This window comes from Pipra filicauda, unplaced genomic scaffold (assembly GCF_003945595.2).
Source record: "Pipra filicauda isolate LSUMZ 115617 unplaced genomic scaffold, ASM394559v2 scaffold87_size3191425_pilon, whole genome shotgun sequence".
Classification (NCBI taxonomy): Eukaryota; Metazoa; Chordata; class Aves; order Passeriformes; family Pipridae; genus Pipra; species Pipra filicauda.
Window position 1 is genome coordinate 1,535,506 of NW_024105064.1, and position 19,849 is coordinate 1,555,354.

At 47.0% G+C, this 19,849-nt stretch overlaps 1 protein-coding gene across 1 annotated transcript; it reads right to left on the minus strand.

The window, feature by feature from the left end:
• Positions 1 to 7,019: 7,019 nt before the first annotated feature.
• Positions 7,020 to 14,018, minus strand: TNFRSF18 (TNF receptor superfamily member 18). The gene is made up of 6 exons (XM_027728670.2): positions 13,859 to 14,018; positions 12,269 to 12,403; positions 10,720 to 10,807; positions 9,459 to 9,553; positions 8,138 to 8,275; positions 7,020 to 7,341 (listed from the first exon to the last, which is right to left on the minus strand). Exons 1-6 carry the CDS (start codon positions 14,016 to 14,018, stop codon positions 7,175 to 7,177), a joined length of 783 nt encoding a protein of 260 aa, XP_027584471.2. The 3' UTR covers positions 7,020 to 7,174.
• Positions 14,019 to 19,849: the final 5,831 nt, after the last annotated feature.

The following is a 19,849-nucleotide window of genomic DNA, read 5'->3' on the forward strand; positions in this document are numbered from 1 at the left end:
GAATGGCCCGTGCTCTGAGGAAGGAGGCTCCTTATTCCTCTGAAAACTGCTGTTGGCATCGATTGCTTTAACAGCATATCCTTGTTAGCTGTGCAGACATCCAGCTTTGATGATAAAGGGAAACAATTCCCGGGTTACATCACTCTGGCAATAAAAGCAGCGCTGCTGCATGAAGGGCTCTTTGTGTTCTGACATAAACTTCGTATATTCCCCGGTAAATATTAGTAAATCTTTAATTACCTCCCGCTCCCCGGATCACACGGTTCCTATTCCTCTGGAAAGGAGTTGCTGTGGTTTTTCCAGCCTCTCCCGCGAGCTCCCTCTGCTGCCAGAGAGTGTTGGGAACACCTGAAGAAGTGTTGGAAAAGGGACAAAGAGCTTTTAGGTGTGGGATGAGCAGGCTGGGAGCTTTGACTTTCCATTTGATGGATCAGGAAAACTCCCAGTCCAGAAGAAGGGGAGGGCGTGGTTGGCAGAGGTGGGAGCAAGAAAGACTTTGGAGAGGCCAAAAAATAAATAATTTAATAATAAATAGAATAAAGAAATAAAATTAAAGAAATAATAAATAAATAATAAATATAATGTAATAAATAATCTAATAAATAAATAATAAAAATAGATCAAAACTTGAGCTTTCCTTGCTCAGCTCTCCCTGAGATTTACTCCCAACAAGGCTCTCCCTTGGTTGGAACTCTCCCTGATGAAAGGGAATTAAAAGAACCAGAAGGAAGGACCAGTTTGCTTTTCAAACCCTTCCCTCCTCCCAGTGCCACCCTCTGCTCCGAGCACTGGCAAAACACACCCTGGAATATCAATTTATGTATCAGAAAATCGTGGTCAGTTGGAGTTTTACAGGGCCTGTGGAAGTGCAGGTTATGGCTGGGATTATCAGGGTGCCTCTGGTTTCCCTGGAATAGTTTGTTTGCTCAGTGGGAGAGCTTTCCAGCCGGGAATTCCGGATCCCCTGGCACCGGTGCTGTGAAACAAAGGGCAGGTGTTTATTAGCAGAGCAGTTCCTGCTGGGAGGGGGGAAACAACCTGATCCTGGGGTTCTTCCCGATTCCAGCTGCCTGGATGGAGCCAGGGGGGTGGGATGTGTGCCATGCCAGCTGCTTCCCAGTTATTCTTCCCTGCCAGAAACCCAATTCTCCCCGGGCTCTGTTCCAGAACTCCCTGCCCGGGGAAAAATGAGACAGTTTGGAGGGTGGAAACTTCACCAGCCACGTTAATGAGGGGTTCAGGAACACCAAAGGCTCCCCAAAGGCTGGGTTGCACCGTGTTTACTGCTCTGGGCCTAATTGGGGAGGCAGGGATAGGGAGAAAACCCTTCAGCTCCCTGAATTCCCCAAGGAAAAACACCCCCAGCGAGCAGGGAGGGATTGGTGGCCCCGTGGCAACCCTTTACCTGCAGGTGCCTCCCCCAGGAGGGAAGAGACAGGGTTTAATTCTAATAAAACAGGCAAACAGCTGAGGGAAGGAGTGGGGACATCAATGCTGGTGATAAAAATGCAATTATGGGCTTCACAGTCCCAGCCCAAGGCTCTGCTCCTGCATTAAAAAACAAAATCCATGTTAGGGAGCTCTGAGAAGGGACCCCACTGTCAGTGATCCCTTTCCTGTCTAATTGGTCTCACTGTCCACTTTCTGTCTGATTTTGCCACGTGCAAACCGTGGCAGGGCTTCAGATCTTCTCCCGTCAGGGGGGAGAGACAAGACTCGATTGCTTTGATTCCTCCCCGTCTTCCTGCCTCGCTCCAGAAGCAAAGTGGAGGAATTACCTGAATCCCTGAGGCTTCATTCCATCAGCCTGAGCCCAAAGATGCATCAGTTCTCTCCACGACTCACTGGGGGGAGAATGGTGGGGGCAGAGGGCACAGCTCCCTCGGGGGAATTTTGGGAATGCTGAGCTTCGGAGCTGAACACAAAAGAAATTGTGAAGACATGCTTTGGTTTAGAGGAAGCTCAGAACCTGATTGAGTTCTCCGGGTTCCTCAGAGGATGAGAAACTTTCCAGCCAACTTTTTGGCCTCTCTTGTCGTGCATTTCCACTCCAAACTGAGGGAAACAGCAGCACCTGCTGCGAGTTGCTGGAACTCGCCAAAACTCTCACAGTGGAGAATTTTTGCCTGATATCCAATCCAAACCTGCCCTCTGGCACTGGGAAGCCATTCCCTGTGTCCTGTCCCTCCATTCCTTGTCCCAAAGTCCCTCTCCAGCTCTCCTGGAGCCCCTTTAGGCACTGGAAAGGGGCTCTAAGGTGTCCCTAGAGCTTCTCTTCTCCAGGTGAACCCCCCCAGCTCTCCCAGCCTGGCTCCAGAGCAGAGGGGCTCCAGCCCTGATCCACATCCCAGATGATCCCTGGCTTTAAACCAGTGTGTGATGCCTCTGACACCACAGGGAATACACCGATTTCCACCAGTTAAATATCCATCCACGGCAAGGAAGAACTTGCCTTCACCACTCTGAGTTATCAATAATTATCCACCCAGTGTCAGAAGCAGCATCTCCAGGTTGACCATTTAGCAGCAGCTCCTCCCACAGAGCCTCAAAAACCTGCTCAAATTACACCTCGAGCTTGCAAAGGGTGAATCGACCCCGGGCAAGGGGTTACCCGAGGAAAGGGAAGCGTTAAATGCAGCGATTGAGGTGCTGCGAGAGCCCAGACCTTCCCAAAAAACCACCCGGCAGATTCTGGTGGTGAAAAGGAGCTCAGACGCATCCCGGCAAAGGGCAGTGGGAAGAGCCAAGCCCGTGAAAGGGTGGAATTAGCGCAGCAGGAGCGGGCAGGGCACCCAACAATGGGTCCCTTTGTGCGGGAGGGCACCGGGGGAGAGTCGGTGGCACAGCCACGGGAGCTGGGGCTGCTCAGGTTTCACCGGGAATTGTCCTTCGGGAGCTGGGGCTGCTCAGGTTTCACCGGGAATTGTCCTTCGGGAGCTGGGGCTGCTCAGGTTTCATCGGGAATTGTCCTGGGAACCAGGAATTTCCATGAAAGACAGAGATCTGAATGCATTTAATTTACCACCACAAAAAAGAAAAAAAACCCACAAAAGCAAAACAACCGAAGAAGCCAAAAACAAACTCCCCAAAAATCCTCATCAACTTGTAAAAGTGTGGAAGCTGATCAACAGCCTAGGAGACAAAAAAAAAAAGTATGTTTATAGTGGAAATGTGAAGCTACACAAAATGAGACCACAATAAACTGGAAAAGGTGCACACTTACCTGGATTGTAGAAAACTGGCCACTTGAACACAGGAAACATTTGGGCTGCAGAGTTTAAGAAAAAGTTGGGCCATTTTTTCTAACTATTGCACAGTAACTTGAATGGGATTTAATTCAAGTTACTTTTAGTACAAGTTACTTTTAATTCAAGTTACTTTTAATTCAAGTTACCCCTTCCCTGTGACCCCAGTGGGATGTTTAGTTCCCCCCTCCGTGAGCTCCAGCAAAGACTCACCCAATTCCATGAACTAAAAGACAATTAAATGAACTAAAGGTGGGTTGTTTCTCTTTTTTTTCCCTTTCCCTCAGCAGCAGAACAAAGCCCTGGCTCAGTCCTGCATTTCCTGCACACGGAAGGTTCGGGGGCGAGCTTTGAAGAGGAAAAAAAGAACATTTTAGGGAGAAGAAGGAGCTCGCCGAGAAAAACGTGTGGAACGTCGGTGCCCTCTGTTGGCGCCTGCAAAGCGGGTTTTTCCTCTCCAAGGGGAAAAAGAAGGGGAAAAAATATCGATGTGTTGGACACGGGGGGCTTCCAAAAACACCTGGATGGGGCACTTGGGTGGTGAGATTAATGGTTGGACTCGATCTTGGAGGGCTTTTCCAGCCTCAGGGATTCTCCAGATCACGTTTAAACTCTTCAAAACGTCAAACTCTTTAACTCTTTAAAACGTTAAACAATTGTTTAGGCAATTAAGTTGAATGAAATGTCGAATTTCTTAATTCCCTCCGTTTCTAACTTTTGCTTCGCCTCTAAAACCTTCGGGGTGTTTTTCGGGGAGATTTTGTTTTCTCCTTTGAAAAGAGATTTGAGAAAACCAAAAGTTTTTTAGGCATTTCTCTGAATGTCAACAATTTGAGAGAGAACCCTTTTTATTTTACCCTCCAGCCCAGATCGACCCGCAGTTTAAACCAGGACTTTAAAACTTGTCTTGGTTTGAAATTGCCCCCCCCCGGGAGCCGGAGGGCCTAGAGGTGAGATGATTTGGGGAATAATTGAAATATAATTCCCTTTTCCCCCATATTGAGTCTTGTGTTGTGCCTGGAAAGCCCCTCTCCCGCTGGGGTGAGTTGTGGGAGGGGGGCTTGGACTTGGAAATGGGATTTTTGGGGGTCTCCAACCACCACAAAACCCCCCTAAACTGCGATTGGAGCTAAAAATTCAGCCACCATCTGAGTCAAACGTCTGGGCAAGGGCACAATAAATATTGTTCTTTCTGCTGGAAACTGAAACGCTCTTTCCAAGCTCTCAGTTCTGAGCCAGGAGCTTTCCTTTTCCCTCAGAATTGGGGTTTTAAGCAGCCAGGAAAAGGGGTTGGTTTTCCCATCAAAGAGCCAGGTGGTTGGGCAGGCAGAAAGTGGAACTGCTCTTCCAGGTAGGGCGGGAAAAATCTGAATTTCCATGGAATAATCAGGCCCAGCTCAGCCTGTTTCAGTGTTCACTGACCCCTCAACGCCCCCAAAAAGCCTCGTGAACCTCAGCCAGGCTTCCCCCGGGCACTCAGAATTTATTCCTCACGCCCTTGGAGGGTTTCTTAACCCAAAATTTGCTGTTTCTCTGCAGGAAACACTTTGTCGGCCGCAGTTTCCTGCTGAAAAGCCGGGGGAGGGAACGGGCAGGAAATGAGAGAGGAGGAGGCAGGAAGGGAAAAAAGAAGTGCAAGTGTTGAGAGGCACGTTCGGTGACAAAAGGGCTGCGGTGAAAATTCGGTGACAAAAGAATTCGGTGACAAAAGAATTCGGTGACAAAAGAATTCGGTGACAGAAGAATTTGGTTGCAAATTCGATAAAAAAAAAAAAGATTCAGTGTCAAATTCAGTGACAAAAGGATTGGGTTGAAAATTCAGTAAAAAAACAATTTGGTTGCAAATTCAGTGACAAAGGGATTTGGTTGGAAATTCGATAAAAAAAAGAATTTGGTTGAAAATTCAATGACAGAAGAATTGGGTTGAAAATTCAATAAAAAAGGAATTGGGTTGAAAATTCAATAAGAAAAAAATTTAGTTGAAAATTCAGTGACAAAAGGATTGGATTGAAAATTCAATGACAAAAGGATTCGGTATCAAATTCAGTGACAAAAGGATTTGGTTGCAAATTCAATTAAAAAAAAGAATTGGGTTGAAAATTCAGTGATAAAAGAATTGAGTGTCAAATTCAACAACGAAAGAATTCGGTTGAAAATTCAATAAAGAAAAGATTCAGCAATGGAATATTCAGCAATAAGGGAATATTCAGCAATAAGGGAATATTCAGCAATAAGGGAATATTCAGCAATGGAATATTCAGCAATAAGGGAATATTCAGTAATAAGGGAATATTCAGCAATGGAATATTCAGCAATAAGGGAATATTCAGCAATAAGGGAATATTCAGCAATGGAATATTCAGCAATGGAATATTCAGCAATAAAACCATGCCCATGAGGAATAAAATTAATCTTTTATTCAGGATTTCCAAGACCTCCTCGGGGGAAGGGTCAGGAAAGGCCAGCTGAGAGTGTCTGGAAAGAGCTGGGAGGCAGGATGAGATTCCTAAAGAATCCAAGGAGATGTGGCAGTGCAGGAATGTTGGAGAGCCGGGAATTCCTCAGGATCACGATGGACAAGCTGAATTTTAACTAATTAGCTCTTCCTCTCTGCCATAAATGAGTTGTGGACTGGATTCCCTGAGTCACCTCAGTGGAATGAGATGATTTTTCAGGTCCCTTCCAACCCAAACTGGTCCATAATTCCATGGATCCAAGAGTGATCCAGTCCCTCTGGGCTCGCTGGAATAACAACCTGGCCCAGGTTTTAGGATTCTCTGCCTGTCGTTCCTGCTTGGAATAATCCCCTCTGGGGTGATTAACACCAACTCCGTTATCTGGCAGGGTTTAATTTAGAATTAAATCCTGTTTCTGGGATCTCTGAGGAGGGAGCTGATGCTGGGAAGGATTTACACCCCCTCTGTGGAGGTTGAAAAGTTATTTTGGCAAGTGAAAAGTCACTTTTGAAACTCAAAAGAGTCGTTTTTGCCTCGAGCTGATTCTGTCAGGAGTGTCCACCCCCAAGCAGCTTCCACCAGAAGGCAAAAAGAGCTTTGAATGCAGTCACACAGCACAAAAAAGAATTGTATTTATAAAAGACTCAACTATTTGAAGCCAAAGGGTAGAGCCTTGTTTGAAATCAGTGTCAGAAAGCAGCCAAGTCCAGCTGCCCCTTGAAATTCGGGCAGAATAATTCATTTCCAGCTCTGGGAAACTGGAGGAGCACTAATCTAACATTAAAAAAAAAAAGCTTTTGTTCTTTTTCTTCAGGGGCAGGGGGGAAAAAAACCATCAGTGTTGGGCTTTTCCCTGTTTTCCACTGTCTTTTCCTGCTCTATAAACTCATTCAAGCCAATGTCTTCCTCTAGGCAGGTTGGTCCTCATTTGAGGTGTTGGGAAGTGTCCCTTTTGGGAGCCAATATTCCAGGCACAGGGATTGCTGAGGGACAGGACAACAAGAATTACTCCCTTTTTTTTTTTTTTTTAATCCCTGGTTTCCCTGCAAATTCTGTGGCTTCCCAAGGGAACCTGTGTGCCCTGAGAACTGGGCCTGAGCAGCACCTTGTGCTGGGATGGCAGAGGAGAGGATGGAATGGGGGCAGAGGAACACCAGGAGGGCGGGTTGGCAGGAGGGAAAAGCAGCTCGGGGAGAAATGAGGGAATAAGAACATTCCTTCTCCCTGTGCCCTATTCCCTTACTGTGGGCATCACTCTGGAAAAGGGAAAAGCTGGGAGAGCGCCCTCAGGAATGAATGCCAGCCTGAATCAGCAGGATTTTCATTTCCCAAAGCCAGGTTTGTTGAGAGCAAAGCCCCAAAATGCCCCAAAAAGCCGCTCTTCCTCCTCCTCCTCCTCCTCCTCCTCCTCCTCGCCGCGGGTCTCCCGATGCTTCACAGCCCATCCCCTTCCTCCTGTTCCTTTGGGAAAGCTCAGCTCCCCGTTCCCACGGCGCCCCAGGGCAGTTTATCTGTTGGAGAGCTCGTTGGAGACTTTGAGGGACAGCATGGAAAGCTTTTCCTCGGCCGTCTTTCCCCCGTGCTCTTCCTCGGGGAACTGGATGCTGGAGGTCTCCGGGAGCTGCGGAGCCGCCGGCGGCCTAGGGAAGTGATGGTCCACGTCTGCAGTGAGAACAAGGACAGCAACTGCACCCACGAGGGTCTCCACACACCTCGGGGGGCCCAAAGACCTTCCCAAAAAGAGGGAAGGATGGAAGTGGTGGGATTGTGGCACGGGTTGGGTTGGAAGGGGTGTTAAACCCGCCCCGCGCCTTCCCTTAGAGCAGGTTGCTCCAAGCTGGCCTTGGACACTTCCAGGGATAGGGAATCCATTCCAGGGCCTCACCACCCTCCCAGGGAAGGATTTATTTCCTGATATCCCATCTCACCCTGCCCTCTGTCAGTGGGGTTGGAAGGGATTTTAAACCTGCTCCACGCCTTCCCTTAGAGCAGGTTGCTCCAAGCTGGCCTTGGACACTTCCAGGGATAGGGAATCCATTCCAGAGGCTCACCACCCTCCCAGGGAAGGATTTTTTTCCCCATATCCCATCTCACCCTGCCTTCTGTCAATGGGGTTGGAAGGGATTTCAAACCCACTCTGTGCCTTCCCTTAGAGCAGGTTGCTCCAAGCTGGCCTTGGACACTTCCAGGGCTGGGGAATCCCCTGGGCAATCCATTCCAGGGCTTCATCACCCTCCCAGGGAAGGATTCTTGTCCCAAAATCCCATCTCACCCTGCCTTCTGTCAATGGGGTTGGAAGGGATGATCCCTTTCCCACCCCAGCTATTCTGTGGCGTGACCTGCCCCAAACCGCTCAGTAAATCCCTATGAATTCCATTTATTCCAGCTTCATTTATCCCACTCGGCCTCCTGGAGAGCCCCCGAGGGTGTCCTTACCCTCAGCTGCGAAATATTTGTCCTTCAGGGTCCAGATGCAGAAGTGCAGGAGGAAGGTGAGCAGGATGAGCACGAACACGGCCACGGCCGTCAGGATGGCCAGGATGGTGGTGGACAGGGAGCTGGAGGGCAGGAGAGCTGCAATTCAAGAGATTTAATCAGAATTAAGGAATTACGTGCCCAGACTGTTGTTAAAGGAGAGATATTTTAAGGAAGTTTAGGTGTTAATTTAGTTTTTCGGGGGAAAATGAGTTCCTGAGGAAAGAGGGCGAGTTCCAAGTCAAGGGTGTGGTGGAGCTGTGGGATAATAAAGGAAGGGAGAAAGGGAGAAATAAAAGGGGGAAAAGGAAAAGGGAAAGAAATCAGGAAAGGGAGTGAAAAAAGAAAAGGAAGTTAAAAAAAAGGGAAAGGGAAAGGGGAAGGGAAAGGGAAAGGGAAATAGATAATGAAATGGAAATAGAAATGGAAATAGAAACAGAAATAGAAATATAAACAGAAATAGAAATATAAACAGAAATAGAAACAGAAATAGAAATACAAATAGAAATAGAAACAGAAACAAAAATAGAAATAGAAACAGAAATTAGAAATAAGAAATAGAAATTAGAAATAGAAGGCAGATTATGCTGAGTTGGGAGAGCCCCCCAGGGATCACTGTCTGTGAGAACCATTCCTGCAAACCCCCCCTTCCCATCTCTTCCTTGTTCAAGGTCTCTCCCACTTGTTCTGTCTCCTCTGGTTTTTTGGAAGGATTGGGGTTCAGTGTTTTCTGCCCAGCACCTCAACAAGCCAGATTTTCAGCCCTGTGTTTGCCTCCCAGGAGCTGAAAGCAGCACCTTTTTTGCAGTTTTTCTCAGCAGAACTGAGAACATTTTTGGATAACGGGCCCGGATCTGAGAGGCAGCAATTCCCTGGAGGGCCAAGGGGGTGGGAAAGGGCAGGAGCAGAGGAGCGTCCTCAGGACCCCCAAACCCTGTCATTTGATCCATGGTAAGACATGGAATTCCAGGGCTGGGCGCCCTGGGCTCAGCCAACACTTGTCAGGGAACCAAGCCATTGTTTTCCCGAGAAACCCCGGCAAAACAGCCGGAGCATTCCGGTGGAAAACTCAAATAAATGTGCTCTGCCCAGGGACAACTGGGCTCTCCTCTACCTGGGCCACTGGCAGAGCTTTGGATCTTTGCCCAGGTCAACAATTCCATGATTAAACTCGCAGGGAACACGGCTGGAATTCCCAAAGCCAGCTTCCATGGCAGCACGTTCCGGGGGAGGAGGAGCCCCCGGGGAATTGCCAAAGGAGCAGATCTTTGGGAGAAGGTACCTTGCTCCACGTCTTTGGGAGAAGCAGGGACGCCACACTTGGAGTTGTGGGTGCTGTTGCCTCGGCTGAGGGTCACAAACCCCGAGCTCTCGCAGCTGCAAGAAGAGCAAGAGGCACATTTGGAATATCCCTGTTTTCCCTGATCCCTGTTTTCCCTTCCTTCCTCTCTTGGCTCCCCTTTTTCCTTCCCCTCCCTCCTCCCACAGCTTGTTTCCTTTCATCCCCTTTTACAGCAGTGCAGGTGGAGTTGTTGCTGTTCCCCCACGTCACAACTGCTTTATATTCCCATTTTCTTTACTCTCTTTGTTTCCAGTTTGGAATAATGTCCATGTTTGGAATAATTTTTCCATCAGTCTGAGCTTGACTTGGAAGCAAGTTGAAAACCCAGCAGTTTGTCTTAAGTTCTGGTTTGAGACTGACTAAAAAGCCTAAAGAGACACATCTGGATTAATTTAAAAAGCTCATCAGTTAATCGCATTGGTGATCTTGTCTTTGATTGGGTTTTGTTTTGCAACGTCAGCATTAAATATTTTAATTCCTTTTAAAATGTTAATTCATAATTAATAATAATTAAAAATTATTTTGAGTATTTAAATGGTAATTAATATTAATTTAAATATATAAATAATATTAATATTATTTAAATATTATTTAATGTTACTTTTAATATATTAATAATACTAATATTATTTAGATATTAATTAAATTGATATTTTAATATTATTTTAAGTAATTAGATAATTATTAAAACATTAATGTATAGCCATTAATAATAATTAGCATTATTAAGTAATAATAACTATTTCAGATTATTAATTTAATATTAATAATAGTAAGATGATATTTAAATAATAATATAATAATATAACAATAATCTAAATAATAATTAATATTAAATTACTATATAATATTATATAATAATAATACATATTATATATAATATATATTATTATATATTATAATATATATTAATATATATTATATATAATATTATATATATAAAATATATATAATATATACATTAAATATTATATATAATTATATATTTAATATATATAGTATATATATTATGTATAATATTATATAGTAATTTAATATTAATACTGTTAAGATTATATTTAAATAATAAGATAATATTAATAATATAATGATCTAAATAATAATTAATATTAATTAGTGTATAATATTATCTAGTAATGATGATTATTATGATTATTCTAATGCCTATTTTCCGAGCAGGGCAATGTCAATAAATCCATACTCAGTCCAGTTCCTGCACCAGCCATTCTTCACACTGGAATAAGTTCCGGTCTCGCAGGGTTTACACTGGAATGTGAAATCTGTGTCTCCTGCAGGAAGAGAGAAGGGGAAGGGTCGGTGCTCGGATCCCGCACGGAAAGGGGGGATTAGAGCAGCGGGAATTCCCTGCAGGGATGGAGCAGCCCCCGGGGAGGCTCAGAGGGCAGGGGCTGCTCTGCCAGCACAGGGGGGCAGAGGGGCAGGGGCTGCTGGGCCAGCACAGGGGGGCAGAGGGGCAGGGGCTGCTCTGCCAGCACAGGGGGGCAGAGGGGCAGGGGCTGCTCTGCCAGCACAGGGGGGCAGAGGGGCAGGGGCTGCTGGGCCAGCACAGGGGGGCAGAGGGGCAGGGGCTGCTCTGCCAGCACAGGAGGGCACTTGGGAGCCCACAGGGACTAAACCAGGATCCAATGGGCTGTTCCAGCAGGGAAAGTGCCCCTGGAAGTGTGAGCACCCCAGGGAAAGGCTCCCAGTCAGGAAGGGGAAGGTTGGCTATAAAACAGGGAAGGGAGGGGGTTTGGCACAGAGGCCACGTTTCTCCCCGAGCCTCCCTAAAAGCAAGGGAGCATATTAATAAGCATATTAAGGAATATTATCTACATATAAATATGTATTATATTTTATTTATGATACATTATATTATATTTTTATATATCTATAAAAATTATTTATAACTATATATTATCTATGATATTATATATAATATTATATTCTGTATAATATATCTAAAATTTATTATATATTTTATATCAATTTATATTTTATATTTATAATATACATATTTTATAAAATGTATAATATATATTTTATTATATATTGTGTTTTATATATTATATTATAATATATAAATATATAAGTAAATATATGTCAATAAATCTATAAATAAAATTTATAATCTATTTATATATATTTTATATATTTATATATAAAATATATGTCTTATATATTTTTACATATATATTTATATAAAGAATATTATATATTATTTTATAGATGATACATATTATATATTATATATTATTTATATTTATAATATATATTTTTATATAATATATATTTGTATAATATATATTTGTATATTATATATAATATTTATTATATATTATATATTATATATTATATATTATATTAAAAGCATAACAAGGCATATAATATAGATATTCTAGCATATATATATTCTAGCATATTATTTATATATTATATATTATATATAATATTATATATTATATAATATATATTATATATAAAATAATATATTACATTATATATATTATATTACATTATATATATTTATTATATATTTTATATAATATATACTTTATATATTATATATAATATTTATTATATTTCATATATTATATTAATTATATTAATTATATTAAAAGCATAACAAGGCATATAATATATATATTCTAGCACATTATATATATATTCTACATAAGGAAGTGGGCAGGGCAGTGACACTCCAAGGCTTGGGCAGACTCTTGGAGTGAGTTTGGTGTTGGTTTAGTTACCAATCCTGGTGAGCTCGTGTCCCTCAGCACACTCTGGCAGCTTCCTGCAGTACAGACAGTTGTTATCCCCACAGCTGTGGCCCTGGGGGCATTTGCAGTCATGGTCCTCCATTCCCTGGCACAGGTTGTTGCCTCCTGCCAGAAAGAAAGAGTTTAGATTTGCCTCTCCACAGAGCCCACAAATTCCCATCGCTGGGAATAATCCCTTCCTGGAAGAGCTGGATGCCAGAAGATGTCACTGCCAACACGCTGGGGGACGTTTGGAGTGCCCCAAAGCAGCACCACTCACATTTTTATACCTGTTGCCAAAGCTGGGTCTAAACCCAAGCCATTAAACCAGCACCTTTCCCACCCTCCATCCTTCTGTTTCCAGAGGAGTTTTGTCACGAACTTTGCTTGCCCTGAGAAAATATCCCCTCTAGTTCTGAGGGTTCATGAAAGCAAAGGGTTGCTCATGTCTCCCGAGCCCATCAGTGAACAGCACCAAGCCCCTGAGGCAGCAGGGAAAAGATGAAGAAGAAAAGGTTAAGAAGAAAAGGTTAGGAAGGAAAGATCTGCTCAATCCTGAAGCTGAGTAACTGTTAAAGGAAAAAAAAACCTGCATGGAAATGCTGGCTGGGTCAGTGGTGTGATTAAAAACCCACAGAGAGCGGCAAAGATCATCTCCTGAGGTTGGTGGTGGAATGTACAGGATCACCAGGGGAATGCCCACACCCTCCTGTGCCAACTGCCCTCCTCTCCCTGACCTTCAGAGCTCCAGGAGGTGTGGAGTGAGTGCCAACAGCCTGGGGAGGCTTCTGGCTGAAAATCCCCCCCTGCTCAGCTCTGGCTGCACTAAAGACAGAATGGTTGGTCCTGGGACCATGGAAGGGGGAATGAGAATCCTCTGCTCTGTCCTGCAGCCTCTCAGACACAGGTTGTGCCCTGGGCAGTCCTGCAGCTGCCCCCTCCCACCTCTGCTGCCTCAGTTTGACTTAAAATGACAGGGGAGTTACAATCATGGACCACACGATGGGTTGGGTCGGGTGGGATTGTAAAAATCGTCTTGTTCCACCCCCTGCCACGGGCAGGGACACCTTCCACTGTCCCAGGTTGCTCCAACCTGGCCTTGGACACTCCCAGGGATGGGGCAGCCACAGCTTCTCTGGGCAAACCTGTGCCAGGGCCTGCCCACCCTCCCAGGGAAGGGTTTCTTCTTAATATCCAACCTAAATCCAGCACCACCTCACCACCACCCTGAGATCAGGCAGGAACACAGGCTAGAACTGATGATCACCTTGTGTGTGCGTTCTGGGATGGGCACAGGTGAGTGCCCACTGCCCTGGGGAGCCTGGGCAGTGCCAACCACCCTCTGGGGGAAGGACCTTTTCCTGAGATCCAACCTAAACCTCCCCTGGCACAGCTCCAGCTGTTCCCTGAGTCCTGTCTCTGGTCAGCAGAGCTGCCCCTCCACTTCCCCTTGGAGGATCCAAGGCACCTCCTGAATTTAGGGCTCAGAGGAAACTCTTCCCACCTCTCTCTGCACCTCCAGCTCCTCGAGACACGCTCGGCCAAACAAACCTCCCCTGGCAGACACGAAGATTCCCTTACCTTCCATCAGGATGCATTTGGGGCAGCATTTCTCTGCATCTTTGCTGGTGATTTTCCTCTCCCCAGGTTGGCACTGCAGTGCCAGGCTTTGCTGTGCCCAGAGCTCCAGGCACAGCAGCAGCAGAGCCCGAGCCCTGAGGGGCCCAGATTTGAGGGTCATGTCTGGAGCAGACAACCCAAAAGCAGGGCAGGGTGGGCTGTGGCAGGGCTGTCCTGCCCCAGGGCTCCTTCCCCTGGCTCTGGGGCAGGTGCTGGGCTTTTTGTGGCCTCGCTCTTCCTGCTTTTGGAGGGGCGGGGAAGTGATTTCGGGCACGTCACCAAATCTGACAGCAGTGACTGCGGGGAGAGAACAGCAGGGTAAGGGTGAGGTGCAGCACGATCCTCCAAGGGGTTTGCAGGTGGATGGACAACTGGGAATTAAAGCAAATTAAGTGGTTGGGTGGATTCAGCGCAGCCAGGCTGTTTGATTCATGGAATCATGGAATGTTTGGGTGGGAAGGGACCTTAAAGCTCATCCAGTCCCACCCCCTGCCAAGGGCAGGGACACCTTCCACCAGACCAGGTTGCTCCAAGTCCCATCCAACCTGGACTTGGACACTTCCAGCCACAGCTTCTCTGGGAATTCCCTGCCAGCCCCTCCCCACCCTCACAGCCAAGAATTTCTTCCTAATATCCAACCTATGATTCTAAACCTCCTCTGTGTCAGTTTGAAGCCATTCCCCCTTGTCCTGCCACTCCAGGCCCTTGGAAACAGTCTCTCTTTCCTGTCAGCTCCCTTCAGGCACTGGAGGGTCACAGTCAGGTCCCCCCAAAGCTCCTCTTCTCCAGGCTGAACAATCCCAGCTCTCCCAGCCTTTCCTCCATCCCTCAGATCATCTTGGTGCCTCCTCTGGACTCTCTCCAACAGAACAAGCTTCAACTTGAAGTCCCTAACAAATTTAGAAACCTTCAAGGGTTTACCCATCAGATTTCAATGTCCAGGAAATTCATCCATCCACTCAGACCTTCTCATTCTGTTCACTGTTCTTCCCTTTGGATCAGGAGACTCCAGTTTATTTTCCAGAGCTGATGTGGATCCACGTGGATGCCACGAAACCAAGAGAACGAATCCTGCAAGCTCAGCCCTGGCACCCAGGCTGGAAAGAGCTGCCCTGGGCTCTTCAGAGACCATTTATCCCCCCTGGGATTGGGGTGCAAAAGGCACTTGTTCAGCAGAATTGTACCCCAGCCCAGCCTTGTTGCCTGGGAGCATCACCTGCTTCTGGGTTTCGGTTCCCAAAAGTCTGCTCTGACACAAACACACACACACAGGCTTCCATCTCTGCTGGAACTGTGCCCACTTTGCTTCCCCCCATCCCCTCCTACCTCTCCTGCTCCCCAGGTTTGCTCTTAATCCCGTGGCTTGGGGCTGCTTTTACATGTGCACAGTGAAGACTGTTTAAAATCCAACCCCATTCCCAACTGAGCAGGGGGATTCTGGTGCAGAATCACCTTGTAATGGATTCAAGGCTCGGGAGAGTCAGAGCTGGGAGGAGCAGCTCTGGAAAATGCCAAGTCTGCAGTTTCTGACACTTGTCCTGCTAATTCCTGAGTTAAACAGACACCCAGTGAAGCCTGAATTAACTTCCCACAAGGCACCACTGCTCTTCCTTCAGAGTGCTCTGCACTTTCTTCCTGAAGATTCACTCCTGGATCTCAAAGAATAAACCAGTCAAAGAATAAACCAGTCAAAGAATAAACCAGTCAAAGAATAAATCAGCCAAAGAATAAACCAAAGAATAAACCAGTCAAAGAATAAACCAGTCAAAGAATAAACCAGTCAAAGAATAAACCAGTCAAAGAATAAACCAGTCAAAGAATAAACCAGTCAAAGAATAAACCAGTCAAAGAATAAACCAGTCAAAGAATAAACCAGTCAAAGAATAAACCAGTCAAAGAATAAACCAGTCAAAGAATAAACCAAAGAATAAACCAGTCAAAGAATAAATCAGTCAAAGAATAAGTCACTCAACACACCCTTTGCTTGGTCTTTGGCCCATCCAGGGATCCACCAGATGGTGGAGGATCCCTGAATGGCTTCCTGGTGTTCCTGCCGTGGGCTGCAAACCCTCAGGTAGATTTGACATGCAAACACCCCCTTCCAGCTTTAAAACTGCTGCTGCAGAGCTGCCTGTGCCCTTTGATGTGCTGAGAGAAACCTTCCCATCCAAGGCTGGCGGGGGACACGGGGCTCTGCCCTCACATTTTCCCACACGACGCCCTGAGAAGGACAACTCTCATGTTTCAGAAACCAAAAGCCTCCTACCTGGTGCTTCTGCCACCCAGGAGATCCCCTGCTCTTCCCACACAGCCCTGCTGCTGGCTGGGCACAGCCTGTCCCGTGCCAGGGAACAGGGACCTGATGCCACCGGTGCCCGGCTGGGAAACCCCCCGTCGTGGGTCAGCCCCCTAAATCAGGATCCCTCTTCCCAAACAGCATAACCACCCTGCTTGGGCAGCCAGGGGAAAGTTTGGAGGTGCCCTGTGCAGCAGCACACTTTGGAATAACCCACGGGAACAGCCGTTGCTCCCGTGGGATGGGGTTTTGTGGGGGAAAATGGGAGTAGCAGAAGGTCGAGTCTCTCCACACCTTTTCTCTTGATGCCTCACCACCTTCATCTTCATCAGTAGAGCACAGAGACACAGCATGGTTTGGGTGGGAAGGGACCTTAAAGCTCATCCCATTCCACCCCTGCCATGGGCAGGGACACCTTCCACCAGACCAGGTTGCTCCAACCTGGCCTTGGACACTTCCAGGTGTGGGGCAGCCACAGCTTCTCTGGGAATTCCCTGCCAGCCCCTCCCCACCCTCACAGCCAAGAATTTCTTCCTCATATCCAATCTATGATTCTAAACCTCCTCTGTGTCAGTTTGAAGCCATTCCCCCTTGTCCTGCCACTCCAGGCCCTTGGAAACAGTCTCTCTCTCCTGTCAGCTCCCTTCAGGTCCTGGAAGGCCACGGTCAGGTCATCCCAAAGCTCCTCTTCTCCAGGCTGAACAATCCCAGCTCTCCCAGCCTTTCTTTCTATCCACAGTATTTTTTCTCTCTCTACCTGGAGTTTTATCAAGCACATCTGTTTAAAATGAAGGGATTTAATTTTAAATTAAAAGAGACAGAAGAGACAAGGGCAGGGTGGTGGTGCCAGGGCTCATTCCCTTGGAGCTCAGCACCAAACAACAACCACCAGCAAGGCCTAAACAGCCAATTAATTGGAATTTTTTAGCTCAGTGTCACACAGAGAACAGAGAAGGGACCTCTGAGGGCCCCACCGAGCCCACAGGTGGTACCCAAGGGGGTGCAGGCAGTTGGCCCAGCTGGTACCTGCCACCTGGTGTTTATCAGCTCATTTATTTATTTTTCTCTCTCTTTTGGACCGTTGGGTGGGTTTGGGGTTTTTTTTTAGGTTCTTTTTTTCCCCCCAAAATTGCCCTGTACGTGTTTTTCATTCTTGTTCAAGCATTACAGTCGTAATGGCACTGTGAGATGGTGGAACATTTCCAGTCAGATCACAGACAACAGTTGTTCAAGCCAAGTCTAAAGCTCTAGAGTCAGCAGTGACCTTTCAGAGGTAACTTGACTATCTGGCTTTAAAATCTTTGGGGTTTTTCAGCCTTACCTGTCTCTGCTGGAAGGTGACATTTCAGCTGTCAGCCCCTTCCTCGCTCAGACCCCAAAATCAGGGCTCCACTTCCTACCCCAACCTCCCCAGGGGAAAGGTCTCTGTTCCAGCCCCTCCTGTCCATCCCATGCCTTCCTCAGGGCAAACTGAGGCTCAAACATCGATGCACCTTGTGATGGAACAGGGAAAATGCCCTTCCAGACCCCCTCATCCCTTCTCCCTGCACCCAGAACACAACAAGGAGTGCTCAGGGATGAGACCTGAAGGAAGAACCAGGTTCCTTTTTTGGCCACTGCTGACCTGCCCAAATGACTAACCTTTTTTGGGGGGAGGAAAAAACAAAACCAGCCAAAATAAAACCAAAATAAAAAATAGCCCGAACCACTCCTCAACCCCAAAATTAGTTCTTGGCACTCCAGCAGCTTTACTGCTTGGCCCTCACGTCAGCAGTGAGGGAACTTTGTCACCAGAGAGAATATTTGGTTTCCTGACACTGAGTTTTTGCTGATTACCCATAAGGGGTGACCAAAGAAAGCCTCCAGTTCTCCTGTAAGAGGCTGTTCACGTGAAAGCTGCGTAATTGCTGAATGACTAACGAGCTTTGTTGGGCCCAAATTTGCCTTGTAAGCTCCAGCTCATCAATTATTTTCGTGCCACCGTGGAAAAACTCCACGAGAACCTGCAGGATTCACGTCCTGTTGAGAGGGGGGAACTGGTTTGTGCTCTTGGGGAACAATTGTCTGTCAGGGTTTGAGCCCTTTGCAGGGACAGCACCAAGAGGTGTCACTCAGGAGATGAAGGGGTTTGGCACAGCAGGGAGTTTAAAGCAGTGGAATTGGGGAAGAGGCTGGAAAATGAGTCCTGGGAGGAGCAGTTGAGGGAGCTGGGGAGGCTCAGCCTGGAGAAAAGGAGGCTCAGGAAGGATCTTGTTGCTCTCCACAACTCCCTGACAGGAGGGATGAGCTAGAGGGGATCGGGCTCTGCTCCCAGGGAACAAGGGACAGGAGGAGAGGGAATGGCCTCCAGCTGTGCCAGGAGAGGGTCAGGTTGGACATAAGGAGGAATTTCTTCATGGAAAGGGTTGTTAAACATTGCCAGGGGTTGCCCAGGGAGGTTTGGAGTCCCCAGCCCTGGAGGTGTCCAAGGAAGGGCTGGAGGTGGCACTCAGTGCTCTGGGCGGGGGGATGAAGTGGGGACGGGTCAGAGTTTGGAATCAACAATCCTGGAGGTGCTTTCCCACCTCAGGGAGTGAATTCCGTGAGCCTGGGGTGGAGCAGCAGCTCTGCTGGGCTGCAGAGAGCCTGGAGGGACACGGGCAGAGCCTGGAGTGCAGCTCAGCCCTGCAGTGGGGGCACGGTGAGGGTGGCACGGGGACAGCAGGACACCCCAGGACACCCCCAGGACACCCCCCAGGACACCCCCCAGGACACCCCCCAGCAGTGACAGCTCACCCAGTGCTGCCCAAAGACTGGGGTGGAAAAAAAAGTTGGAGGGCAAATAATTTATCTGCTGCCTGAAGCCAGGAGATAAAATTGCTGTGTTCCTTCAGATTGCTGTGTTCCTTCCTTTTTTTTTGTTTTCCCTTTTTCCTAGAAGTTCTGCTTTTTTTGCCAACCTGGAGCATTTGCAGCGACAGGACTGGAGCTGCCAGACCTTGAGGTCTTGCAGTGCCTCATTCCTGCTCCCTTTGTCTCTCAGAGAGGATCTCACCTGGCCCAGGAGAGAGAAACAACGTGGCAGAACTCATAAAATGAGCTAAATCCTCACCCCAAACCCTCAGGGCTTTACAAAGACCCCTGGATCCTTCCCAAGGAAGGTCACTTGTGCAAGGAGTCACCTCTCTGGGCTTCAAAAGTGAACCCAGGGAGTAAAAAAACTGAATTCCCAGAGGGAAACCAACCCAGACAGAGGCAAAACCCCCCAACCAGGCTTTGTGTTCCCTTCCCATCTTCAGCAGCTGCCTGAGTGTCTGTCCCTGACCTTTCTGATGGCAAACCTGAGTCACTGCGAGGCTCCTCCGAAGCAGGGGAGGATGTGAAGAGAAAAAAAGCAGGAGATAAAGGATCTGGGGTAGCCACAGCAACAGAAACTCGTCACAGGCTGGGGAGAAACCCACGAAGAAGAAAAAAGGCAAAGGAGGAAGTGAACATGAAAAGCATAAAGTGACAGATCGGGGGGGGGGGGGGAGTTTTGGGTCTTGTTAAAAATAATTATGATCGCTCCTGTAACACGAAATACGTCTGGAACAGCCAGGTCTGAGAGGAGGGTTCACAGACAGCAAAACCCAGCTCATTTTTTCCAGGGTGGCTCTCAAATACTGTCTGTTCTTGCC